Source organism: Petromyzon marinus, chromosome 68 (genome assembly GCF_048934315.1).
Source record: "Petromyzon marinus isolate PM22_M1 ecotype Great Lakes invasive population chromosome 68, UKy_Petmar_22M1.pri1.0, whole genome shotgun sequence".
Taxonomy (NCBI): domain Eukaryota; kingdom Metazoa; phylum Chordata; class Hyperoartia; order Petromyzontiformes; family Petromyzontidae; genus Petromyzon; species Petromyzon marinus.
In genome coordinates this window covers 6,668,612-6,690,929 of record NC_133734.1, presented here as the reverse complement: position 1 = coordinate 6,690,929, position 22,318 = coordinate 6,668,612, and the positions used below count along the sequence as shown (strand labels likewise).

The window sequence follows — 22,318 nt, the reverse complement described above, 5'->3', positions numbered from 1 at the left end:
CTTAAAGTTATGTGAAAACCCTCCCCGTAGAGGCGATTAAATTTTGATTTAAAGCTTTCGTGACTGCAGTAATTCATATTCTTAGTTTTTTCGGTAAAGTCACGTTGAAGAGAAACAACAAAATAATAATATATATATAAAACAATAAAAAATTCTCACGACGTTTCGACCATAACTCAAACGGTCGTCTTCAGGTGTGTTGGTTCGCGTAAATTTATTTTAAACGGCGCATTTATTTATTTATAAAAAAACGTTAGCGCCACGCGCAACGATTTGGCAGTTTACCCAGGACTAGTCCATCTATATTCTGAAAAGAGGAGGGGGGAGACGAAATTTTTTATAATGTATGCTGTCTGAAAGCCACTGTAAGCGTGAACAATCAATTAAGACCTGAAATGGTTTATCATATCTTTCCAATGATTGCTAAGATAGAATCCATCTTCTCGGTTGAAATTGTCTCTGTGCTTGTATATGTGGATAGCCTCATGAACGAATCTCTCATGGAAGCCAGATGGCTTACAAAGAACCTCTGTCTTGGAAAAGTCAATGGCATGTGAGCCTACTGAATTAGAACAATGATCTGCCACGGCCGAGGTGTTGGTCCTACCGTGTTTAAGGTCTGCTTTGTGTTCACGAATGCGGTCCGAGACATGGCGTTTGGTTTCTCCAATGTAACTACTACCACAGAGGCAACTTAGTTTGTAGACACCAGGGTATTGTATGTCCGGAATCACATCTTTTACAGATGGAACCAGATCACGGATTTTATGTAATGTGTTGAAACGGACCTGGATCTTGTGTTTATTCAAGATTTTGGAGATCTTTTTTGTGATCCCAGCAATGTAGGGTAAAGTGATGGTTTTGAAAGGCTCCTCAAGAGGGGTTTTCTTCATGGTTTGAGTGATAGCTTTGCGGATTTGCTTGGTGAACTTAGTTCATCAAGGACTAAACACTGAGGTACCCCCCCTGGTGAGACACTGTTTAACCAATACATACTTCACTTGGAATGGAACTTTCTACAAACAAACTGAGGGCACCCCAATGGGCTCCCCCCTTTCTCCAGTTATAGCTAACATTTTCATGGAGAAATTTGAGACTGACGCCATCCAGAATGCCACTCTGCGCCCAACCTTATGGAAGAGGTACGTGGATGACACTTTTGTCATCTGGCCACATGGCCGGCCTGCTCTAGACCAATTCTTCGACCACATCAATTCCATACACCCAGCCATCAGATTTACCATGGAAGTCGAAATAGATGGCAAGATACCTTTTTTGGATGTCCTAATTAAAAAGAGACCTGATGGTTCAATGAGCCACTCTGTCTACAGGAAAGCTACCCATACGGATGCTTATCTGAAACCGGATTCCCACCACCATCCATCACAGAAGAATTCTCTCATCAAGACTCTGTATCATAGAGCCCAATGCATATCCGACCAGGAACACATAAGCAGTGAACTCAAGCACGTACACCAAGCTCTTAGGGCTAATGGTTACTCCGACTATACAATCCGCAAAGCTATCACTCAAACCATGAAGAAAAACCCTCTTGAGGAGCCTTTCAAAACCATCACTTTACCCTACATTGCTGGGATCACAAAAAAGATCTCCAAAATCTTGAATAAACACAAGATCCAGGTCCGTTTCAACACATTACATAAAATATGTGATCTGGTTCCGTCTGTAAAAGATGTGATTCCGGACATACAATACCCTGGTGTCTACAAACTAAGTTGCCTCTGTGGTAGTAGTTACATTGGAGAAACCAAACGCCATGTCTCGGACCGCATTCGTGAACACAAAGCAGACCTTAAACACGGTAGGACCAACACCTCGGCCGTGGCAGATCATTGTTCTAATTCAGTAGGCTCACATGCCATTGACTTTTCCAAGACAGAGGTTCTTTGTAAGCCATCTGGCTTCCATGAGAGATTCGTTCATGAGGCTATCCACATATACAAGCACAGAGACAATTTCAACCAAGAAGATGGATTCTATCTTAGCAATCATTGGAAAGATTTGATAAACCATTTCAGGTCTTAATTGATTGTTCACGCTTACAGTGGCTTTCAGACAGCATACATTATAAAAAAATTTCGTCTCCCCCCTCCTCTTTTCAGAATATAGATGGACTAGTCCTGGGTAAACTGCCAAATCGTTGCGCGTGGCGCTAACGTTTTTTTTATAAATAAATAAATGCGCCGTTTAAAATAAATTTACGCGAACCAACACACCTGAAGACGACCGTTTGAGTTATGGTCGAAACGTCGTGATAATTTTTGTATTGTTTTATATATATTTTATTATTTTGTTGTTTCTCTTCAACGTGACTTTACCGAAAAAACTAAGAATATGAATTACTGCAGTCACGAAAGCTTTAAATCAAAAAGACAATTAGTTCACTACTTTAGCCCACCGGTGTGTTGAAGAGTGAATCCACAAAATTTTCAGTTTGAATACGACGTTTCGCTGGTAATTACATCCAGCATCATCGGGCAATTCGCCAGAATGGTAAAGCCCTCACTTGCTCCCGGTCTTAAATAGAGCAGCAGGGTGACGTCATCATTTAACTCATTCAGTTGCAGTAATTATATAATCGATTGGTAATCAGTCAATGGTTATGATTAGTAATAAGTTGTAAATTAGTAATTAGTTGTAATGTGTGTTATTGCCTTTAATCGTAATGATAAACTTGCATCATCTTTGAAACCAATTGGCCTACGCCAGAGCGACAGCAGCCTTCTTCATGGCGGAGTCTCTGTACCAGTGTCAGTCTAGAGAACACCAAAATGCGAACAGTATAAGGACAATGCCATATATTATTATCAGAGCTTGTTTACATGTTCACCACAAGCGCTGTGCGTGGTTCATGCAGTACTTGATTCCTTAACAAAGGTTATATTCTATTTGGTATTTGAACATCTTAGCACGATTCTCGTTTTATTCCTGCAAGAAATGGTAAACACCTATGTTATTTTTAAGATGTATTAATGATGATATGATAGGGGAGCGGTGGTGCAGTGGTTAGCGCACCGCGCTATACAACCCCGGCCCAACAGAGTTCAATTCCCGCTCACAGCGACCAACACCGTTGACGATCTGAACCGGTCCTGGGCCTCACGTAGATCGACTCAGCCTCAAATGAGTACATTGTGCGACAAAGGCAGCCGGATGTGGTGCTGGCCACTCACCCCCTCGTGTCCCAGTCCCGGCCTTCATAGGTGCTGCGCGCTAACAGCACTTGCCCCAACAGTCTGTTCAGGCTACACGGGGGTTCTTTGTCTTTGTTTTGTGGTGGAGACGCTTGAGGGTCATGTGACCATGTCTCCGAGCCAGGCAATCCCACATTTGTGCTCGCTGCCATTAAGGGCTGCATGGCTGCACATAACATTGAGTACAAGCGAGTTAACGTGGTGCACGTATGGCAGTATAAGTGAGTTAACGTTGTGCGCGTGTACAGATTGCTCCAGTTTCTACAGAGGACGATCAAGTGGATTGCCCCATAGGAAGTTACAGAACCGACACCAACATCTGCTGCTATCTGTGCCCTGCAGGTACCGTGACAAAGCGACGTGGATTATTCATCCAATTGAGTTTGGATTTTTGGTAAAAATAGAATCTTTGAATTCAACTGAGATTCAAGTCAACCAAATAGCACACCGAGTGTCATAAGGGCCGTGTCAAGGACGCTGAGTCAGCACCGTCGAGTCCTCGGATGGTGGTGTTAGGGAAGTCGCCAATTTACCAAATAAAACTTTAAATTCGGTTTAAAAAAATATATCCCAAGGGAATAAGCCAAAACCAGATAAGAAATGTATTGCTATGACAATATTACCCTCACTGAACAACTGTTTTACCTTACACTTGTAAACTCAATTCCATTGATATCGAACTCGGCTACAAACAGCTGCTATCGGTCCACTTTGCTACCACTGTGAGTTACACTGCCATTGGCCTTTGTTATGCAACGGATATACAGGGACGCCTCTACTTACCAACATTTGACTTACGAACTTTCAGAGATACAAACAAACCTGTCCATATGTCCAGTTGCCTGTTTGGACTGAGAGTCGTAAGTTCAACCACCGCACAATAGATGGCAGTCACAGCATCTACTTCTGCAGAACGTGAAGAACCAGTGGCATCTATGTCTACAGGAGATTATACAACTTTTAAAGCCATTGCCCGTGTTTAGTGTACATGCCGTACAACACGTTTGGAATCGACAGGAGTAAATTTGGATTGAGGAACAAATCAACTTACGAACAGACATCTGGAACCTAACTCGCTCGTAAGTAGAGGCATCCCTTGTACTCTATAAACAACAATGATGTTTGTTTGTTTAAATCAACAGGGACGCACAAGAGACACGAATGCACAACGAATGGACAGTTCCCAGTCTGCCTGTCGTGCATAGATGGATTAACGTTCACAGACTCCGCAAATAACCTCACGAGCTGCCAAGCATGCAAAATCTGCGACAAAAGTAAGAAATACCAACCAAACTGAGTGGTGGAGGTGATGGTGCCAGTGTGGGAGCGGTGGCACAATGGTTGGTCGCACTGTGCTACGAACCTGGCAGAGACCGAGTTCGATTCTCGTTCACGTCCGACAAGTGCCAAATATTTTAACTGGGCCTGGGCCTCCCCTAGGTTGACTCGGCCGCAAATAAGTACTTGATGCGGTGTGTAAAAACATCGCCACTGGGGAGACAAAGGCGGCCGGGCGCGGTGCTGGCCACCCACTCCCTACTGTGCCTTGCCGGACTTCATTAGCTGCTCGTCACTAACAGCGCTTGCCTCAGTCTGCTAAGGCCCTATGGGGGATCTTTATATTTGTTCTGTGCTGGTGCGTTCCAATCTGATGCATCCGTTAAGCTCAGTTACAGCGGGGGAGCTCGCAATGGAAGATTGCTCGAGAAACAAAGTTGTCTTACCTTATGTATATTTATATACAGCGGCATCTTAAGCCTTAAGCCAACCTTTATTTTTCGATTTGAAGCTTTCGTGACTGCACGGATTCATTTCCTTGGTTCTTTTGGTAAAGTCACGTAGAATGGAAATAAAATAATGAAATAAATAATAAAATTCTCACGACGTTTCGGCCACAACACAAGTGGCCTTCTTCAGGTGAAGAAACAGGTCTATCAAGAAGACGGAACTTGAATGAACGCTGTTGAGCAAGGACTGTGTCTTTTGAAACTGTGTGGGCGGAGTTGAATTAGCATGTTACACGCCCCACCTCCGGAGTGGGGGAGGGAGGGGGCTGGGAACAAAAAGAGTTATGTTAAACATTTAAATGTTTTACCATTAATTATTATACTACTTAAATTTTGATTTAAAGCTTTCGTGACTGCAGTAATTCATATTCTTAGCTCTTTCGGTAAAGTCACGTTGAAGGGAAACAATAAAATAATAAAATATATATAAAACAATACAAATTCTCACGACGTTTCGACCATAACACAAACGGTCGTCATCAGGTGTGTCGGTTTGCATAAATGTATTTATTTTTAAACGGTGTATTTATTTACTTATAAAAAAAAAACGTCAGCGCTACGCGCAGAGATTTAACAGTTTGTTTAGAAGGACTAGTCCATCTATGTTCTGAAAAGAGGAGGGGGGAGACGAAAAATTAATGTATGCTGTCTGAAAGCCACTGTAAGCGTGAACAATCAATTAAGACCTGAAATAGTTAATCAAATCTTTCCAATGATTGCTAAGCCAGAATCCATCTTCTCGGTTGAAATTGTCTCTGTGCTTGTATATGTGGATAGCCTCATGAACGAATCTCTCATGGTAGCCAGATGGCTTACAAAGAACCTCTGTCTTGGAAAAGTCAATGTCATGTGAGCCTACTGAATTATAACAAAACACGGTAGGACCAACACCTCGGCCGTGGCAGATCATTGTTACCTTCAGACCGCAGCCCTTTCGCTGGCATTGCCTCTTAATACATCTCACACCACGGTTAATGATATGGTTTATAACATGTAGTGTAATAGTTAATAGTATAACATTGTAATGTTTAACATAACTCTTTTGTTCCTAGCCCCCTCCCTCCCCCGCTCCGGAGGTGGGGCGTGTAACATGCTAATTCAACTCCGCCCACACAGTTTCAAAAGACACAGCCCTTGCTTAACAGCGTTTATTCAAGTTCCGTTTTCTTGATACACCTGTTTCTTCACCTGAAGAAGGCCACTTGTGTTGTGGCCGAAACGTCTGAGATTTTTTTATTTCATTATTTTATTTCCATTCTACGTGACTTTACCGAGAGAACCAAGAAGACCGACCATTATTGTCACCACATTAGGAACGTATTTACCTCCTATGAGCAGTGCGTTCCAGTGAGGACTTGCCGCATTTGACATGGGGAGTTAATTGGTGAACGGGGACAGATTTAGTGTAGCGGTGGTGGATCACAAGGACTGGAGTTTGGGAAACTCTGGTATGCTCTATCAACTATTTTTTAGGCCCACTGAGCTATGTAGCTCTCTTTCAGAAGCGACTTGGCCATCACAAATGATAGCTCAACGAAGTGGTTTATCATCATCGTGGAAATTGACTCTAAAATGCATATCGATGCTAAATGTAGAGGAACAAACTAGAGGACCTGGAGAAAAAAACATCGATGCTACCACGGGGAAAAGAGACACGCAAACTCCAAATATGCATGTGTCAGGATCAAACCCACAACCTCCTATTTACCAGGCGAGGTAGTTAACATCTTGACACCACGGGACCCACACTAAGAATAATAATCTTTATTTATCCAGGAGGAATCCGATGAGCTGTGAAGCTCTTTATCACAGATGTCCAGTAGGGGCTGGGGGGGGGGGGGTTAGTGAGTAACACCAAACAAACACAACGATAGGAGTTCTAAATAAAGAAAATGCAAGCCACTAGCAATAAAGAATAAGTAAAAAGAAATCCTCACTACACGAATTCCTGCGGATTTGTTAACACTAAAATGCAAGCTTTGTGCAAGGAAGTAAAACTACAACAGCAGTCCCAGACAACACGAAGACAAGAACAGTCCAAACCCACACCAAAACAACAACAACAAGTCCCTGCTTTGGTGGTTCTCCTCAGATACCTTAAGTCAGAACATTAAAACTTGATTTGACGCTTTCCTGACTGCAGGAATTACTCTTTGGTTCTTTTGGTAAAGTCAAGTAGAATAAAATAAATCAAATAGTCATAACATTAAGTGAAATACTCAATGTAATATGGTTTTCCTTGCCAACCCTTGAGAACTGGCCTGTACCCAGGTCAACAAGACAACAACGCACAGTCCCTCAGTGGTAGTCGGTGTATCATCGCGTGTGATCTTGTTACGCGATGTTCTTGCAGGCGAACTCTTTGAACGCCAGTGCAGCACGATTAGCGACACGGTGTGCACGTGCGTCAAAGGACTACACAGACCGAGTCTGTCCCAGCCCTGCGAGGACATTGAAGGTAAGATGAGTTAAATATAGAACGGTGTCTTTGTGTGTGTTTAATTGAGGAGCGATAGTGTAGCGGTTAGCATGCTGCGCTATGAACCCCACGATCCGGGTTCGATTCCCGCTCACGGCCAACATCATTGACGATTATGTGAACCGGTCCTGGGCCCCCCCCCCCCCCCAGGTGGACTCAGCCTCAATTAAGTTCCATGGTGTGGTGTGTCATAAAACACATCAGCACTGGGGAGAAAGGCGGTTGGGCAGGAGCGGGGCTGGCGATCGTGCCGGCCTTCAGGAGGTGCTCGCTAACAGCGTTTGCCCCAAGTCTGTTCGAGAGGAAACGGGGGGGGGGGGGGGGGGGGGGGGGGGGGGGGGGGGGGGGGGGGAGGGGTGGATCTTTGTCTTTTACACTAACAGTGTGCGTGTTCGTGCTGTAGGCTCCAAGGGTTGGATTTGGGCCGTTGTGCCCGTCGTGATCTTGACTCTGGCTGGATTCGGTGGCCTCATATTTTGGATGAAGAAACTGCAAGGGAAAAGGTCTCGAGGCCCACGTGAGTCCCGTCCGTACAGGCAGACAAGGCGGTCTCGCCTAGGGCACCCCCATATTAGTGGGGCGCCAAATTATAGTAAATTATACAAATAAAATAACGAAGCTGTCATTATTTCACTTCCCGTGTGCTTACAGAGGTAATATGAATTATAATTAATGTATAAACATTGCTTAGCCGTTTTTGGTTGGATAGGCAGATGAACAAACTGATTAATGCCTCCGTTTAAAAAAAAGCTTTAAAAACATTGAATGGAAAATAGGGGCAAAATGTTTCCCAGGTTACCAAAAACCCCTCAGCCTAGATCTGCCATTGGGGTTTGGGCGGTGTTCGGCGCCGATTGTGCTGGTTGCTCAGGGCCCTGCCACTTGCTGGTAGCTGGTCTAGGGGCTGCCCTTGCGCCAAAACATGTAGACCTCTTGCGGCAGTATTCGCATGAGCTGCTCTTGGCTGCCACACACACCACGGCGTCTCCAGTGATTTATTTGAGCCACTTCTCACGGGGTGGGGTGACCACGAGGAGGACGGCTCCATTCCTTTGAGGCGGGGAGGCGGGGGGAGTCGGGTCCCGCAGTTTCCCTTTGCAAACGTCAACTGCCAACTAAAATCGGCGCAATTTTCTCTGTGAGTTTGCACATCAACACGGGGCGACTGCGTCCACAGAATGACGGCACTGGAGACTCCTCCCTCGAACGGAGCTCTCGATCGCTAGGACACCGGTCGCAGACGCCCCAGCAGTGATATTTCTGACGAAGTCGAACCACCGGATGCCAAGAAGGGCATCTTTGGCAATCGTGGAAGGACTGGCAGCCGATCCAAATCAGCTTAAAGCAATGTCCAGGCCCCTCCACGCCATACAACAACAAAACTGGCCAAACACATCACTGGTAGATGAATGAGGCTGCTTGTAACCAACGGCAAAACGTCACGGTACTCGAATTGTAAATGTTGTGGGTTTACTTTCCAAACACACACAAGCAGTGTGCTTAAATAATAACTAATCGGCATAATTTTTTTATTTAAAGCTTTCGTGACTGCATTGATTCATATTCTTGGTTCTTTTGGTAAAGTCACGTTGAAGGGAAACAATAAAATAATAATATATAAAACAATACAATTCTCACGACGTTTCGACTGCAACACAAGCAGTCATGATCAGGTGTGAAAACCAATGGCAAAAACATTGGAAACTGCCACGTCGTGAGAATTTTATTGTTTTATATATATTTTATTATTTTATTGTTTCCCTTCAACGTGACTTTACCAAAAGAACCAAGAATATAATCGGCATAAATTTTGATTACAAATTTTCGTGACTGCAGGGATTCATATTCTTGGTTCTTTTGGTAAAGTCACGTAGAAGGGAAACAATAAAATAATAAAAAATATCAAAAATAAAATTATCACGACGTTTCGACTGCAACACAAGCAATCATCATCAGGTGTGAAAACCACAGCAAGAAAATGTTCTACTTGACTTTACCGAACGAATCAAGAATAACTAATCGGCATGTTTTATTTACATGACAAACCTTACTAATTGGCTGTGACGGACATTGGCAGGTTTAACGACATTCATATTTATGCAATCCAACTCAACAAATAAACTTCATTATGTGATATATGATAAAAAGCTTAATAGCTCATTGGATTCCTCCTCCGGCAGTGTAAATCAATATTCTGATTCTGTTTTTACTCCCAAGCCAAGGACACCGAAGCTGAGATGCAACTGCTGCATAGCGACCATCACCCCAAGCTAACCCCAGTGGAACCACAGGTGACCTCTCCGACCACAGCACCACAGCACCACAGGCCGCACAATTGCCACTCTGAGCAACGATGCTCGTGAGAATAGCAGGGAATCCCGCCAATACATTACAAATAACAACATTTGTAATCATTTATATAAATTTGATTGAAAGCTTTCGTGACTGCAGGGATTCATATTCTTGGTTCTTTCGGTAGAGTCACGTAGAAGGGAAACAAAATAATAAAAAGTATAAAACAATAAAATTCTCACGACGTTTCGACTGCAACACAAGCAATCATCATCAGGTGTGAAAACCGCAGCAAGAAAATTTGAAAAAATTGGCAATTATTTTTTAACGTTAGCACCACGGAGAGCAATTTGACAGTTTGTTCAGATTAATGAGTCCATTTATGTTCGGAAAAGAGGATGGGGGAGACGAAAATAATAGATGCGGTCTGAAAGCCACTGTAAACGTGAACAATCAATTAAGACCTGAAATGGTTTATCAAATCCTTCCAATGATTGCTAAGCCAGAATACATCTCGGTTGAAATTGTCTCTGTGTTTGTATATGTGAATAGCCTCAAGAACGAATCTCTCATCGTATTTGGAACATGTAGAAAATATGACTGCCTCTTCAGCTGCCACTATGTCGACCAAATGTAAGGACAACCTGATTTCCAAATTTAACCTCCTCTCCAACAAAAGACCGGACCCACACACCAAAAAGCTAGACGTTAACAAAGTCGTAATTAATCACAGTAACAGTTCTATGTCCGATGGTCTGAAATCCGTTTTAGCTAAAGGGCTAAACTTTGCAGTCACACCTAAACACATACCAGTTAATGGTATCATTGTCCAAGTAGCAAAGATGAGCGTTTTGAATTATATAAATTAAAAAGAGGGATGACATTGTCATCCTCTCAGCCGACAAGGGCAATGCCACTGTCATCATGGATAAAATAGAATATAACAACAAAATTCAAGAATTGCTCAACGATGGCAGCTATACAAAAATAAAAAGAGATCCCACCAACAGCCTCGTCATACAAACTAACAAAATAATTTCTGATTCAACCGCATTAATTGATCAAACCAAACAGTTTTCGTTGAAACCTTCTGCTGCCAGGCCACCAAGATTATACGGCTTAGCAAAAATACATAAAGTAGATACACACCTTGCCCCATCGTCTCTAATATCAACTTCCCCACGTACAAACTGGCTCGTTTTCTGTGTGATATTCTGCGGCCTTTCACTGGAAAAACCACCTCTGCGGTACAAAATTCTACTCACCTGGTATCGACAATCAAGGGTACAGTGAGGGAAAAAAAGTATTTGATCTCCTGCTGATTTTGTACGTTTGCCCACTGACAAATAACTGATCAGTCTATAATTTTAATGGTAGGTTTATTTGAGCAGTGAGAGACAGAATAACAACAAAAAAATCCAGAAAAACGCATGTCAAAAATGTTATAAATTGGTTTGCATTTTTAATGAGGGATATAAGTATTTGACCCTCTCTCAATCAGAAAGATTTCTGGCTCCCAGGTGTCTTTTATAGAGGTACCGAGCTGAGATTAGGAGCACACTCTTAAAGGGAGTGCTCCTAATCTCAGCTTGTTACCTGTATAAAAGTCACCTGTCCACAGAAGCAATCAATCAATCAGATTCTAAACTCTCCACCATGGCTAAGACCAAAGAGCTCTCCAAGGATGTCAGGGACAAGATTGTAGACCTACACAAGGCTGCAATGGGCTACAAGACCATTGCCAAGCAGCTTGGTGAGAAGGTGACAACAGTTGGTGCGATTATTCGCAAATGGAAGAAACACAAAAGAACTGTCAATCTCCCTCGGCCTGGGGCTTCATGCAAGATCTCACCTCGTGGAGTTGCAATGGTCATGAGAACGGTGAGGAATCAGGGCAGAACTACACGGGAGGATCTTGTCAATGATCTCAAGGCAGCTGGGACCATAGTCACCAAGAAAACAATTGGTAACACACTACGCCGTGAAGGACTGAAATCCTGCAGCACCTGCAAGGTCCCCCTGCTCAAGAAAGCACATATACATGCCCGTCTGAAGTTTGCCAATGAATATCTGAATGATTCAAAGGACAACTGGGTGAAAGTGTTGTGGTCAGATGAGACCAAAATGTAGCTCTTTGGCATCAACTCAACTCGCCGTGTTTGGAGGAGGAGGAATGCTGCCTATGACCCCAAGAACACCATCCCCACCGTCAAACATGGAGGTGGAAACATTATGCTTTGGGGGTGTTTTTCTGCTAAGGGGACAGGACAACTTCACCGAATCAAAGGGATGATGGACGGGGCCATGTACCGTCAAATTTTGGGTGAGAACCTCCTTCCCTCAGCCAGGGCATTGAAAATGGGTCGTGGATGGGTATTCCAGCATGACAATGACCCAAAACACACGGCCAAGCAAACAAAGGAGTGGTTCAAGAAGAAGCACATTAAGGTCCTGGAGTGGCCTAGCCATTCTCCAGACCTTAATCCCATAGAAAATCTGTGGAGGGAGCTGAAGGTTCGAGTTGCCAAACGTCAACCTCAAAACCTTAATGACTTAGTGAAGATCAGCAAAGAGGAGTGGGACAAAATCCCCCCTGAGATGTGTGCAAACCTGGTGGCCAACTACAAGAAACGTCTGACCTCTGTGATTGCCAACAAGGGTTTTGCCAACAAGTACTAAGTCATGTTTTGCAGAGGGGTCAAATACTTATTTCCCTCCTTAAAATGCAAATCAATTTATAACATTTTTGACATGCGTTTTTCTGGGATTTGTTGTTGTTATTCTGTCTCCCACTGTTCAAATAAACCTACCATTAAAATTATAGACTGATCATTTTATTGTCAGTGGGCAAACGTACAAAATCAGCAGGGGATCAAATACTTTTTTCCCTCACTGTATTTCCCTGTCCCCAGACGACATGCTTGTCAGTTTTGATGTAGTTTCCTTATTCACCAAAGTTCCTGTACCTGACAACATCGCAATCATTGAAGACTTGGTTCATCAAGGACTAAACACTGAGGTACCCCCCCTGGTGAGACACTGCTTAACCAATACATACTTCACTTGGAATGGAACTTTCTACAAACAAACTGAGGGCACCCCAATGGGCTCCCCCCTATCTCCGGTTGTAGCCAACATTTTCATGGAGAAATTTGAGACTGACGCCATGCAGACTGCCACTCTACGCGCAACCTTATGGAAGAGGTACGTGGTTGACACTTTTGTCATCTGGCCACATGGCCGGCCTGCTCAAGACCAATTCTTCGACCACATCAATTCCATACACCCAGCCATCAGATTTACCATGGAAGTCGAAAAAGATGGCAAGCTACCTTTTTTGGGTGTCCTAATAAAAAAGAGACCTGATGGTTCAATGAGCCACTCTGTCTACAGGAAAGCTACCCATACGGATGCTTACCTGAAACCAGATTCCCACCACCATCTATCGCAGAAGAATTCCCTCATCAAGACTCTGCACCACAGAGCCCAATGCATATCCGACCAGGAACACATAGCCAGTGAACTCAAGCACGTACACCAAGCTCTTAAGGCTAATGGTTACTCCGACTACACAATCCGCAAAGCTATCACTCCAACCATGAAGAAAGACCCTCTTGAGGAGCCTTTAAAAACCATCACTTTACCCTACATTGCGGGGATCACAAAAAAGAGCTCCAAAATCTTGAATAAACACAAGATCCAGGTACGATTCAACACATTACATAAAATCCGTGGTCTGTAAAAGATGTGATTCCGGACATACATTACCCTGGCGTCTACAAACTAAGTTGCCTCTGTGGTCGTAGTTACATTGGAGAAACCAAACGACATGTCTTGGACCGCATTCGTGAACACAAAGCAGACCTAAAACACAGTAGGACCAACACCTCGGCCGTGGCAGATCACTGTTATAATTCAGTAGGCTCACATGACATTGACTTCTCCATGACAGAGATTCTTTGCAAGCCATTTGGCTACCATGAAAGATTCGTTCATGAGGCTATCCACATATACAAACACAGAGACAATTTCAACCGAGAATATGGATTCTGGCTTAGCAATCATTGGAAGGATTTGATAAACCATTTCAGGTCTTAATTTATTTTTCACGCTTACAGTGGCTTTCAGACCGCACCCATTATTTTCGTCTCCCCCCTCCTCTTTTATGAACATAGATGGACTCGTCCATCTGAACAAACTGTCAAATCGCTCTCCGTGGTGCTAACGTTAAAAAATAACCGCCACTTTTTCAAATGTTTTTGCCAGTGGTTTTCACACCTGATTGTGTTGCAGTCGAAACGTCGTGAGAATTTATTGTTTTATATTTTTATTATTTTATTGTTTCCCCTGTTCGTGACTTTACCGAAAGAACCAATATTATATTTATATAATTTATGGATTATTGTTGATCAAAATCTGAATCTGTATTGAGACTGGAGGAGAAGGGATCTGATGAGCTATGGAGCTCTTTTGTACAGATGTCCGGTAGGAGCCACGGGGTCATCGAGTGATGAACAAAATGGGACCTTTTTGCCAGGATCAAAGTTTGTTGTTCACCTTTTAGTGTTCTCTGGTTTGACACTGGTGAGACAAAGCCATGAAGAAGGCCGTCTCTTTTGTAGGCCAAACAGTTTCAAAGACGATGCATCATATTATCAGAGCATGTTTTGCTTGCCTGTTCACCACGTGTACTGTGTGTGTGGTTAATGTAGACTTGATTCCTTGCATAAAGGTTTAGATTTGATGTTTGAACATCTTCACACGACTCTTGTTTTATTGCCAGAAAGAGGTAAAACCTATTTCTTATTTTTTTCAAACAAACACAAACAAACAATAGGAGCGCAAAATAGAGAAATGGTAAAACAATTCACTCGGTTTAACGGAATAATATGGGGAGGGAGGGAGGGGGTATCCAGAATCCGATTGTTATTGGCCAAATCACGTAGCATTAAATCACACCCGACCACACGCAAACTACTGACTTACAGTTCAGTAAATTATCATTATAAAATATTGTAAGGCTTTTCATGATAAAAATGAACACAATAATAGTAATGATAATACTAGTGCAATAATAACTTTGAATACAGATTTGAGTGGAGGGTTACATGTGGAGGCTCCTCAGGGCAGATGTGTTGGGGGGCGTGAGCACGTCACTGACAGCAGAGCCTCGCAGCTCTCCCATTGGAGGACGAGCTGCTGACCCCATGACGCGCTCTAGGAAAGGCCCTACGGGCGACATGATTGGAGGAGAAAAGAGCAAGAAGAGAGAGGCGGGGGGGGAAGAGCGGCAGATGCGGGCAGAGAGGGCATAGCGATGGATGTGTAAGCGGACGCTGGAAAGAGACAGAGAGGGTTAATATTTACCCGTCTCCCTCGTGGATTTCATTACACATGGTAAAGCGTTTGTAGTCTAACATCATACCAACCCATTCTGTTGAAACCGTCCAAACGTGAAGCGATCAATGGTCACCTTGTCGTGATGTTATATATACGATACTGTATTGTAAAATATATTTCAAGACCAAAGTACCATAAATGTATTGTTACATCATTCTCCACTTATATTTCACCTATGACTGATTTTAAACAAACAACAAAAAACCACGTGTAGTGTAATATAATGTGCACCCATTATGGGGAAACGAGCATTTGACCGGACCGATATCCCTCCCCATTACCGGACTTAGTCTGTTTGGGAGTGGGGGGGGGGCAAAGTCCATCGTTGGTCGTCGTCTGATCTTTGGACAAAACACCAATTCAGCAGAAGTCGTCCATTACATCCGAGAGATCCGTTGAATGGGATGGGAGGGGGGGGTCCGTTAAATTGAGGGTTTACTGCACATCAATTCCCGCCGATTTTTTACGTCATTCTCCACATTTATTTCACCGATGACTGATTTTTTTTGGGGGGGGGGAGCAAAGTCAATCGTTGGTCGTCGTGCAAGCGTGGGGCAAGGCAGCAATACACCAGCGACAGCAATTTAACAGCAACATAACAGCAACACAGCAGCAACAGCAACACAAGCAACAACGGTCGCAGACACCACCAAGGAAGCAGTGCTTGAGATGGCCACAGTTGGGATCTGAACTCAAAATCTCTGCACGTTCCACGGGACATATTGAGTGTTTAGTTTAACTCCCTCTGTAATTTTCCACAACTACTGACCAACTTGGCCGGAGATAAAGCTGAACGAACCCAGCTGAAATCTCATCTTACACAGCGCTATATAGCGCCTGAATTCAAGGCGCTTTCAAATTGTACCTAAGATAGTGGTTTTAAAACTAAAATTAGTGGGCTTGTTCTTAAAAGTGGTGGTGGTGTAATTATGGTGACAGGTGGGAATGGTCAAGGAAAGGTTTTGGTAGTGAAAGGGGTTGGGGTAGACTTGTCGTGGCTGGGGGATGGGGGCAGGGAGTAGCAGTAGCTGCAGGTTGTTGTTGTGTTGGTGAAGATCATTGCTCTGCGTGATGCATTGGGTTCCAGTGAAGGGGAGCGAGAAGGGCACAGGGTGACAAGGGAGGCACAGAAAGGGACGGTGGAGACTGGGAGTGAAGAGGACGGGATGGGGCAGAGCAGTAAGAGATGAGAGAAGCAATATTCTGTTGGGTGAGACCACGGAATCTCTGTGCACATCTCTACTGTAACCAGCCCAAGACAGAAGGCAGCGGGCTGACTCCATCACAGGCGGGAGTTGAACTCATGGCCCTGTGCTTGCAAGTTCCATTGCAGAGTCCACGTCCTAACAGTGGCCGTGTCGCAGGTGGAGGTTGTCGTTGTGAGAGACGCTGTGGAGATGATCCAAGAGAAGATGGCCTCGAGTGGAGGTGCCGTGTGGACGTGGCTGAGTGACCGCCGCTCAGAGCTGCTGGGGAGTGGAGGCGGTGGGGTCGGGCCCCACCTCTTGCTCGACCTCTTCCTGCGGGAGCTCATCGACGAGGCCGAGTACTGGAGAGCAAGCGGCCTCCCTGATATGTCGCGACGGGCACACTACGTCATCGCCCTCGTGGTAGACAGAGGAGAGGAGGCCTGCAGTAAGTTCAGGGACATTTATGAAGACTTCATTAGCAGGAAGAGAACATTTCTAGACATGCAGAGACAGGCAGGTAAGTACATAAACTCAAACATTGCAGCATTACCTGTATTACTGTAACGTTATATTATAAATAATGTAAAAATACGAACGTTTATGTTTAGCTGGGCCTTGTACTGTGATCCACCCCAGTATCTCTTGCGACCCAGCAATACTTCACGACCCATAGTTTGGGAACCACTCAGTAACAGCGCTGATATTATTTGCATTGTTACAGACATCTGCTCACCAACATTCGACCCTAACACAGCAAACAAGATGGTCCTCCTGTCCACGGACCTCAAGACGGTGACGAGAGCAACTCATCCTCATCCATACCCAGATCACGGGGATAGGTTTGTGAGACACCCCCAGGTGCTGTGCTCTGAGAGATTCCTCTCCGATCGCCACTACTGGGAGCTGCACGTGGGTTGTGCAGAAGAATGCATGGTCGGTGTTGTTAGTGAGAATGTGTCCAGAAGCGGTGGGGTAGGTAATCTGGGAAACAGCGCTGCGTCCTGGTGCGTGTGGAGACGCGACGCTGAGCTCGTGGCTGCTCACAATGGAGAAGTCACCGTGCTGAACCCGCCAGTGCCTCCCCAGAGAATCGGGCTTCACCTGGACTGTAACAATTTGAAGCTCACGTTTGTTTGTGCCGAGACCATGACGCCTCTGCATACTTTTACACTGACGTGGGGACGCCCTTGGTTCAAGAAACTTCCTTTTTATCCTGCTGTGTGTCTGCACAGCGGATCGATCACCATAGGTACGGTCATATTTGTAATCCGGGAACGTCCACGTGTATACAATAACACAACACAGCCATTTCGCTTCATTATGGAGAATATCAGTGGTGACATTATCGAGCACACAGCATGCATCCTTCAAATGTCTGTCCCTCTACGTAACTAATAAAGTGCTTTGTAATCATCCCATGAGCGACAAGGCCTTCCGGTATTGCATAATTTGAGCAGCATTGATTCCACACAAACTCTGGATTGGTTTGGACATTCAGTGTCTCATCAGCAGTCTGGCTTGCTAGAACCAGTGCTGGTGAACAGCCAAATATTTATAGACGATGACTCTATCTGATGATTAATTCGGGCGTTCCCAGAAGTGATGCACTCCTCGATACAAGTGCAGGAGGCATATTGTCTGCTTGTTTATCTTGCTATGTACACAACAGTAACTGGTATTGGGCTTTCCCACTCTGTCAGGTGCAGCATCACAGTTCTCTTGAACATCACCATAAATAGAGCGATTCAGAGCTTGATGTCATCGTGGGATTCTGCAGATTTCATAACCACAAGATGTAAACTTTGGTCGGACTAAGCTCAGTCTCAATCATGTTCAAGTTTTTATCCGTAATTTTATGGTCATCGAAAAGGTGCAAATACAAAAGTTTGTATTGCACTGTGTGTATATATGTGTATATATGTGTGTATATATGTGTGTGTATATATATGTGTATGTATATATGTGTGTATGAATGTGTATATATGTGTGTATATATGTGTGTATATATGTGTATATACATATATGTGTGTATATATGTGTATATATGTTTGTATATATGTGTGTATATATGTGTATGTATATATGTGTGTATATATGTGTGTATATATGTGTATATATGTGTGTGTGTATACTTAAAAGCCATTATCCGGAAGCAAACTTTTGGTTATTTGGTCAAACAATATTTAGAAAGTTTCCAGGCTGCCCAATATTTACGCTCTTCTGATATTCTCAGTCCAAGGGGAAGTCCATTACAGAGATAAATCAATGGTATAAAACATTTACGTGAACATTAAAACATCAGCAAATACTTCGAAATAGACACCACTACACCTAAATATACCCTCATGGTTAGCTTTCTGAATAATTATTGGATAATTCTGGTGATTTCCCAGTGACAGATGACTGTCGGTCAGAAGCTATTAAAAACACCCATTAAAACATTCCCCAGTGAAATAAGTACCACAGATTTAATCCATAGCCTGATTATGATTCTGACATTTCCAGAACTGTAGGGTTAGTCTCAAAATACATAAACGATACGAAACATGAAACAGAATATCTTTTACCCCTTTCTATCAACAAAACAGATGGAAAGATGTACTCTTGGATCTTTCGGTAAAGACACGTAGGTAGAAAAAATAATAGATCTCACGACGTTTCGATCACAACACAAGCAATCTACGTGACTTTACCGAAAGAACCAAGAGAATGGATTCCTGCAGGTACGAAAGCTTCAAATCAAGATGTTAATATGTTCAAACACCAAATATTAACCTTTTAAGGAATCCAGTCTGCATTAACCACGTACCTGTGGTGAACATGCAGACAAATATGCTTTGATAGTTTTTGCATTAACTTTGAAACTGATTGACCTCCACCAGACAAAGCCTTCTTCATGGCCTAGTCTCACCAGTGTCAGACTAGAACACGTTAAAGGTGCAAAGCATCATTCACCAAAAGGAGAATAATTTGAAAGTTTAAGGTTTTGTATCAGAGATTCATCCCTTCCTCATCATCCACTGTCATGGATCGTGAATGCCCACAAACACGCTCAGGCAGAGTCTAAGGCACCAATTCTCATCCACGCGTTTTGTTCTCTCACTCCGCAGCCCAACCCCTCAGTGGTGGCGTCTCCTCCGCTCCTGAGAAGAGTCCAGAATCCACGTCTGGGTCTAAGTCAGAGGGCTATCAGAGGGCACTGCTGCTGTCTAGGAGACCCAATCTTGTCCTGCATGAGATGTTGATGCAGGGCCACATCAAGGAGCACGTCTACTGGAAGGCCTACATGGAAAAATACCCCAGCATGTGTGAAAAGTTCATCCGCAAGGAAGTTAAAAGTGTAAAGAAGGACGGGGAGCTCGAGGTAGTGATGGAAGCCACTAGAAGTAATGAAAGAGACTTCCTCGCCATGTTACACTCATCAGGTAAGAGACAAACCACTTAAATAAAAGCACACCTCATTCTTGCACGCTTCAGTTTATAGTCATTACAGGTGTTATTGTTGTAACATAATTTGTCAATGTCAGTGTACAAGATGTACATTAGGAAGGTTGTCAGGAGAGTGAGACGTCAAGGTGGGCATGAAGTCTCAATCATCTGTGGCTCTGACGAAGCTTCAATATCAATGCTGTTGCTGTAAACGGTGGCGTTTATGACCAAAATGCTGCTAAATTACAGATAGTTTAGGTATTTAGCCACAATCAGCAACGGATATCTGGTAAAATAATAATCTCATTGTTTTAAATTTGACACGTTCACCTCCGATAAGCACTGTTGGCTGCGTACGGTGCGAAGGAAGTTCAACACGCATGCAAACAAATTGTTGTTCTTCTTTGTTTTCAGGAAGGTGCTCTCCCACCGTGAACCCCAATTCCGTGAACTCCGACCTCCGCCTCTCCGTCGACCTCAGGACGGTGACTCTGTCCTCCGAGCACCACTCTTACCCCCACCACCCCGAGCGATTTGAGAACTGCGCTCAGGCCCTGTGCCGCGAGGGCTTCTCCAGCGGCGCGCACTACTGGGAGGTGGACGTGGGCAGCGCGGAGCAGTTCAGAGTGGGCGTCGCGTGCGCCACTCTGCCGCGTGGAGGGAGCGAGGAGGCGCGGCTCCTGGGCGCGGGCGCGGACTCCTGGTGCCTGTGGAGACGCGAGGGCGGCTACGTGGCGAGCCACCGCGGCCTCCACACCGCACTGGCGGCCGTGCGCCCTCCTCCCAGGAAGATCGGCGTCCACCTGCGTTGGGAAGAGGGGCTCCTCTCGTTCTACTGTGCCGACACCAGGAGGCGGCTGCACTCATTCAATGACACCGCCTTCCCAGGCCCTCTCTACCCCGCCCTGTGCGTGCACAAGGGAACGGTAACCATACTCCGCCTGAGTCTACGGTTTGAGGAGGGTGAAGGAGCGACTGGTGAGGTGAGGAAGAGTAATGATGAGGAGAGGGCTACAGAAAATGGCCGTCAAAGTAAGACTGGAGTAGCGAGTGATGTGGGAGAGGGTGGAGGAGAGAAGAATGAGGTGGGGGATAGCGGGGCAGGGAAGAGCGAGGGGTGGGAGAGCGCGAGAGTGAACCCTCACCCCGAGGCACAGGATGGAGGAGCAGCGGTAAATGCTGCAGGGAAGAGCGAGGGTTTGACAAAGGCAGATGTGGAGACTTTTACAGACAACGTGAAAATTAAAGATATAAAGAAGAACCTTGTTGGGAAATTATTGAGTAAAACAGGAATAAAGAGAGATGAGCACAGCAGTAAGGCAATGGAGAGTGAGGTTGGAGAGGATGGGAGAGTGAAGGAGAGCGGAGGAGAGAAGAGCGATGTGAGTAAGCGCGGAGTCGTAAAGAACGAGGTGCAGGGTGGAGGAGCAATAGAAAGCACTGACGGGGAGAGTGGGGACACGGTGAAGGGAGCCGAGGGTTCTGTAAAACACAGCATAAAGGAATAACGCAGAAGCTTGGGAAAGTTTTGAGTAAGGCAGGAACAAAGAGCAGTGTGCGTAGCAGTGAGGGAGTGGAGAGTGAGGTGGGGCAGGATCGGAGAGCGAAGGAGAGTGATGTGGAGGAGAGTGGACGAGTGATGGAGGAATGTCGATGGCTACGACTGTTTGTTGAAACGACGATAGCTGTCTTGAAGCTTGGCACGAGTTTACGTTATCCTTCGTTTTACAGTCGACTCTTGATTATCCGCATGTGGGGTTTATCCAATCTGCGGATTAACCGCGCACCTGAGATTGACGTGAATTAATAACTCATGGATATCCCCTTAAGCTCACATTAATAACCTAAAACTGTTACACCTCGTTATCCTTGGAAATGTTTATTACAAGCCACATCGTGCTTAAACCGAACAAATGTGTGCGCCGGTTGATCTGAAATCCACGTGATCGCCCCTACAGTACAGTAGTTTGCATATCTTTATAAACTAGGGGCAGAGTTTGATTGGAGTGGCTCTGCTACTGTCCAATTATTGGGCGGAATCTTCTGCTCGGGAGCAGGAAAGTTATCACTGAGCACGTGCATCAAATCGGTCGATGGTTAGTTTTAGGCCATTGTTTGTGTTTTTTGTATGGACTTTTGTAATTAAACAAAATCAATACATTGACTATAAATTTTTGTTTTGTGCATTCACAGACTATGTTCTTAATATAGGGGTTTTGAGTTAGATCACGCAAGTATAAATGTATTATTAAAGTCACGTTGAAAGGAAACAACAAAATAATAAAATATATATAAAAAATAAAATTCTCACGACGTTTCGACTGCAACACAGTCATCATCAGGTGTGAAAACCAACGGCAAGAACATTTGAACGAAGTGGCGGTTTGTATTTAATTATTTTTTTACGTTAGCACCACGGATAGCGATTTGACAGTTTGTTTAGATGGACGAGTCCATCTATGTTCGGAAAAGAGGAGGGGGGAGACGAAAAATTAATGTATGCTGTCTGAAAGCCACCATAAGTGT

General features: G+C 44.3%; 1 protein-coding gene across 1 annotated transcript in view; it reads left to right on the top strand.

Annotated features, from left to right (window-relative positions):
- LOC116956982 (uncharacterized) overlaps nucleotides 1–21,968 on the top strand; it is a 36,470-nt gene extending 14,502 nt beyond the window's left edge. The window contains exons 2-10 of the mRNA XM_032978894.2: nucleotides 3,464–3,557; nucleotides 4,358–4,489; nucleotides 7,356–7,460; nucleotides 7,885–7,998; nucleotides 9,699–9,772; nucleotides 16,538–16,880; nucleotides 17,085–17,612; nucleotides 19,474–19,788; nucleotides 20,207–21,968. Of these exons, the coding sequence (XP_032834785.2) occupies nucleotides 3,464–3,557; nucleotides 4,358–4,489; nucleotides 7,356–7,460; nucleotides 7,885–7,998; nucleotides 9,699–9,772; nucleotides 16,538–16,880; nucleotides 17,085–17,612; nucleotides 19,474–19,788; nucleotides 20,207–21,300 (2,799 nt within the window). The 3' untranslated portion in view covers nucleotides 21,301–21,968. The remainder of the gene's footprint in view (nucleotides 1–3,463; nucleotides 3,558–4,357; nucleotides 4,490–7,355; nucleotides 7,461–7,884; nucleotides 7,999–9,698; nucleotides 9,773–16,537; nucleotides 16,881–17,084; nucleotides 17,613–19,473; nucleotides 19,789–20,206) is intronic.
- The last annotated feature ends 350 nt before the right edge of the window (nucleotides 21,969–22,318 follow it).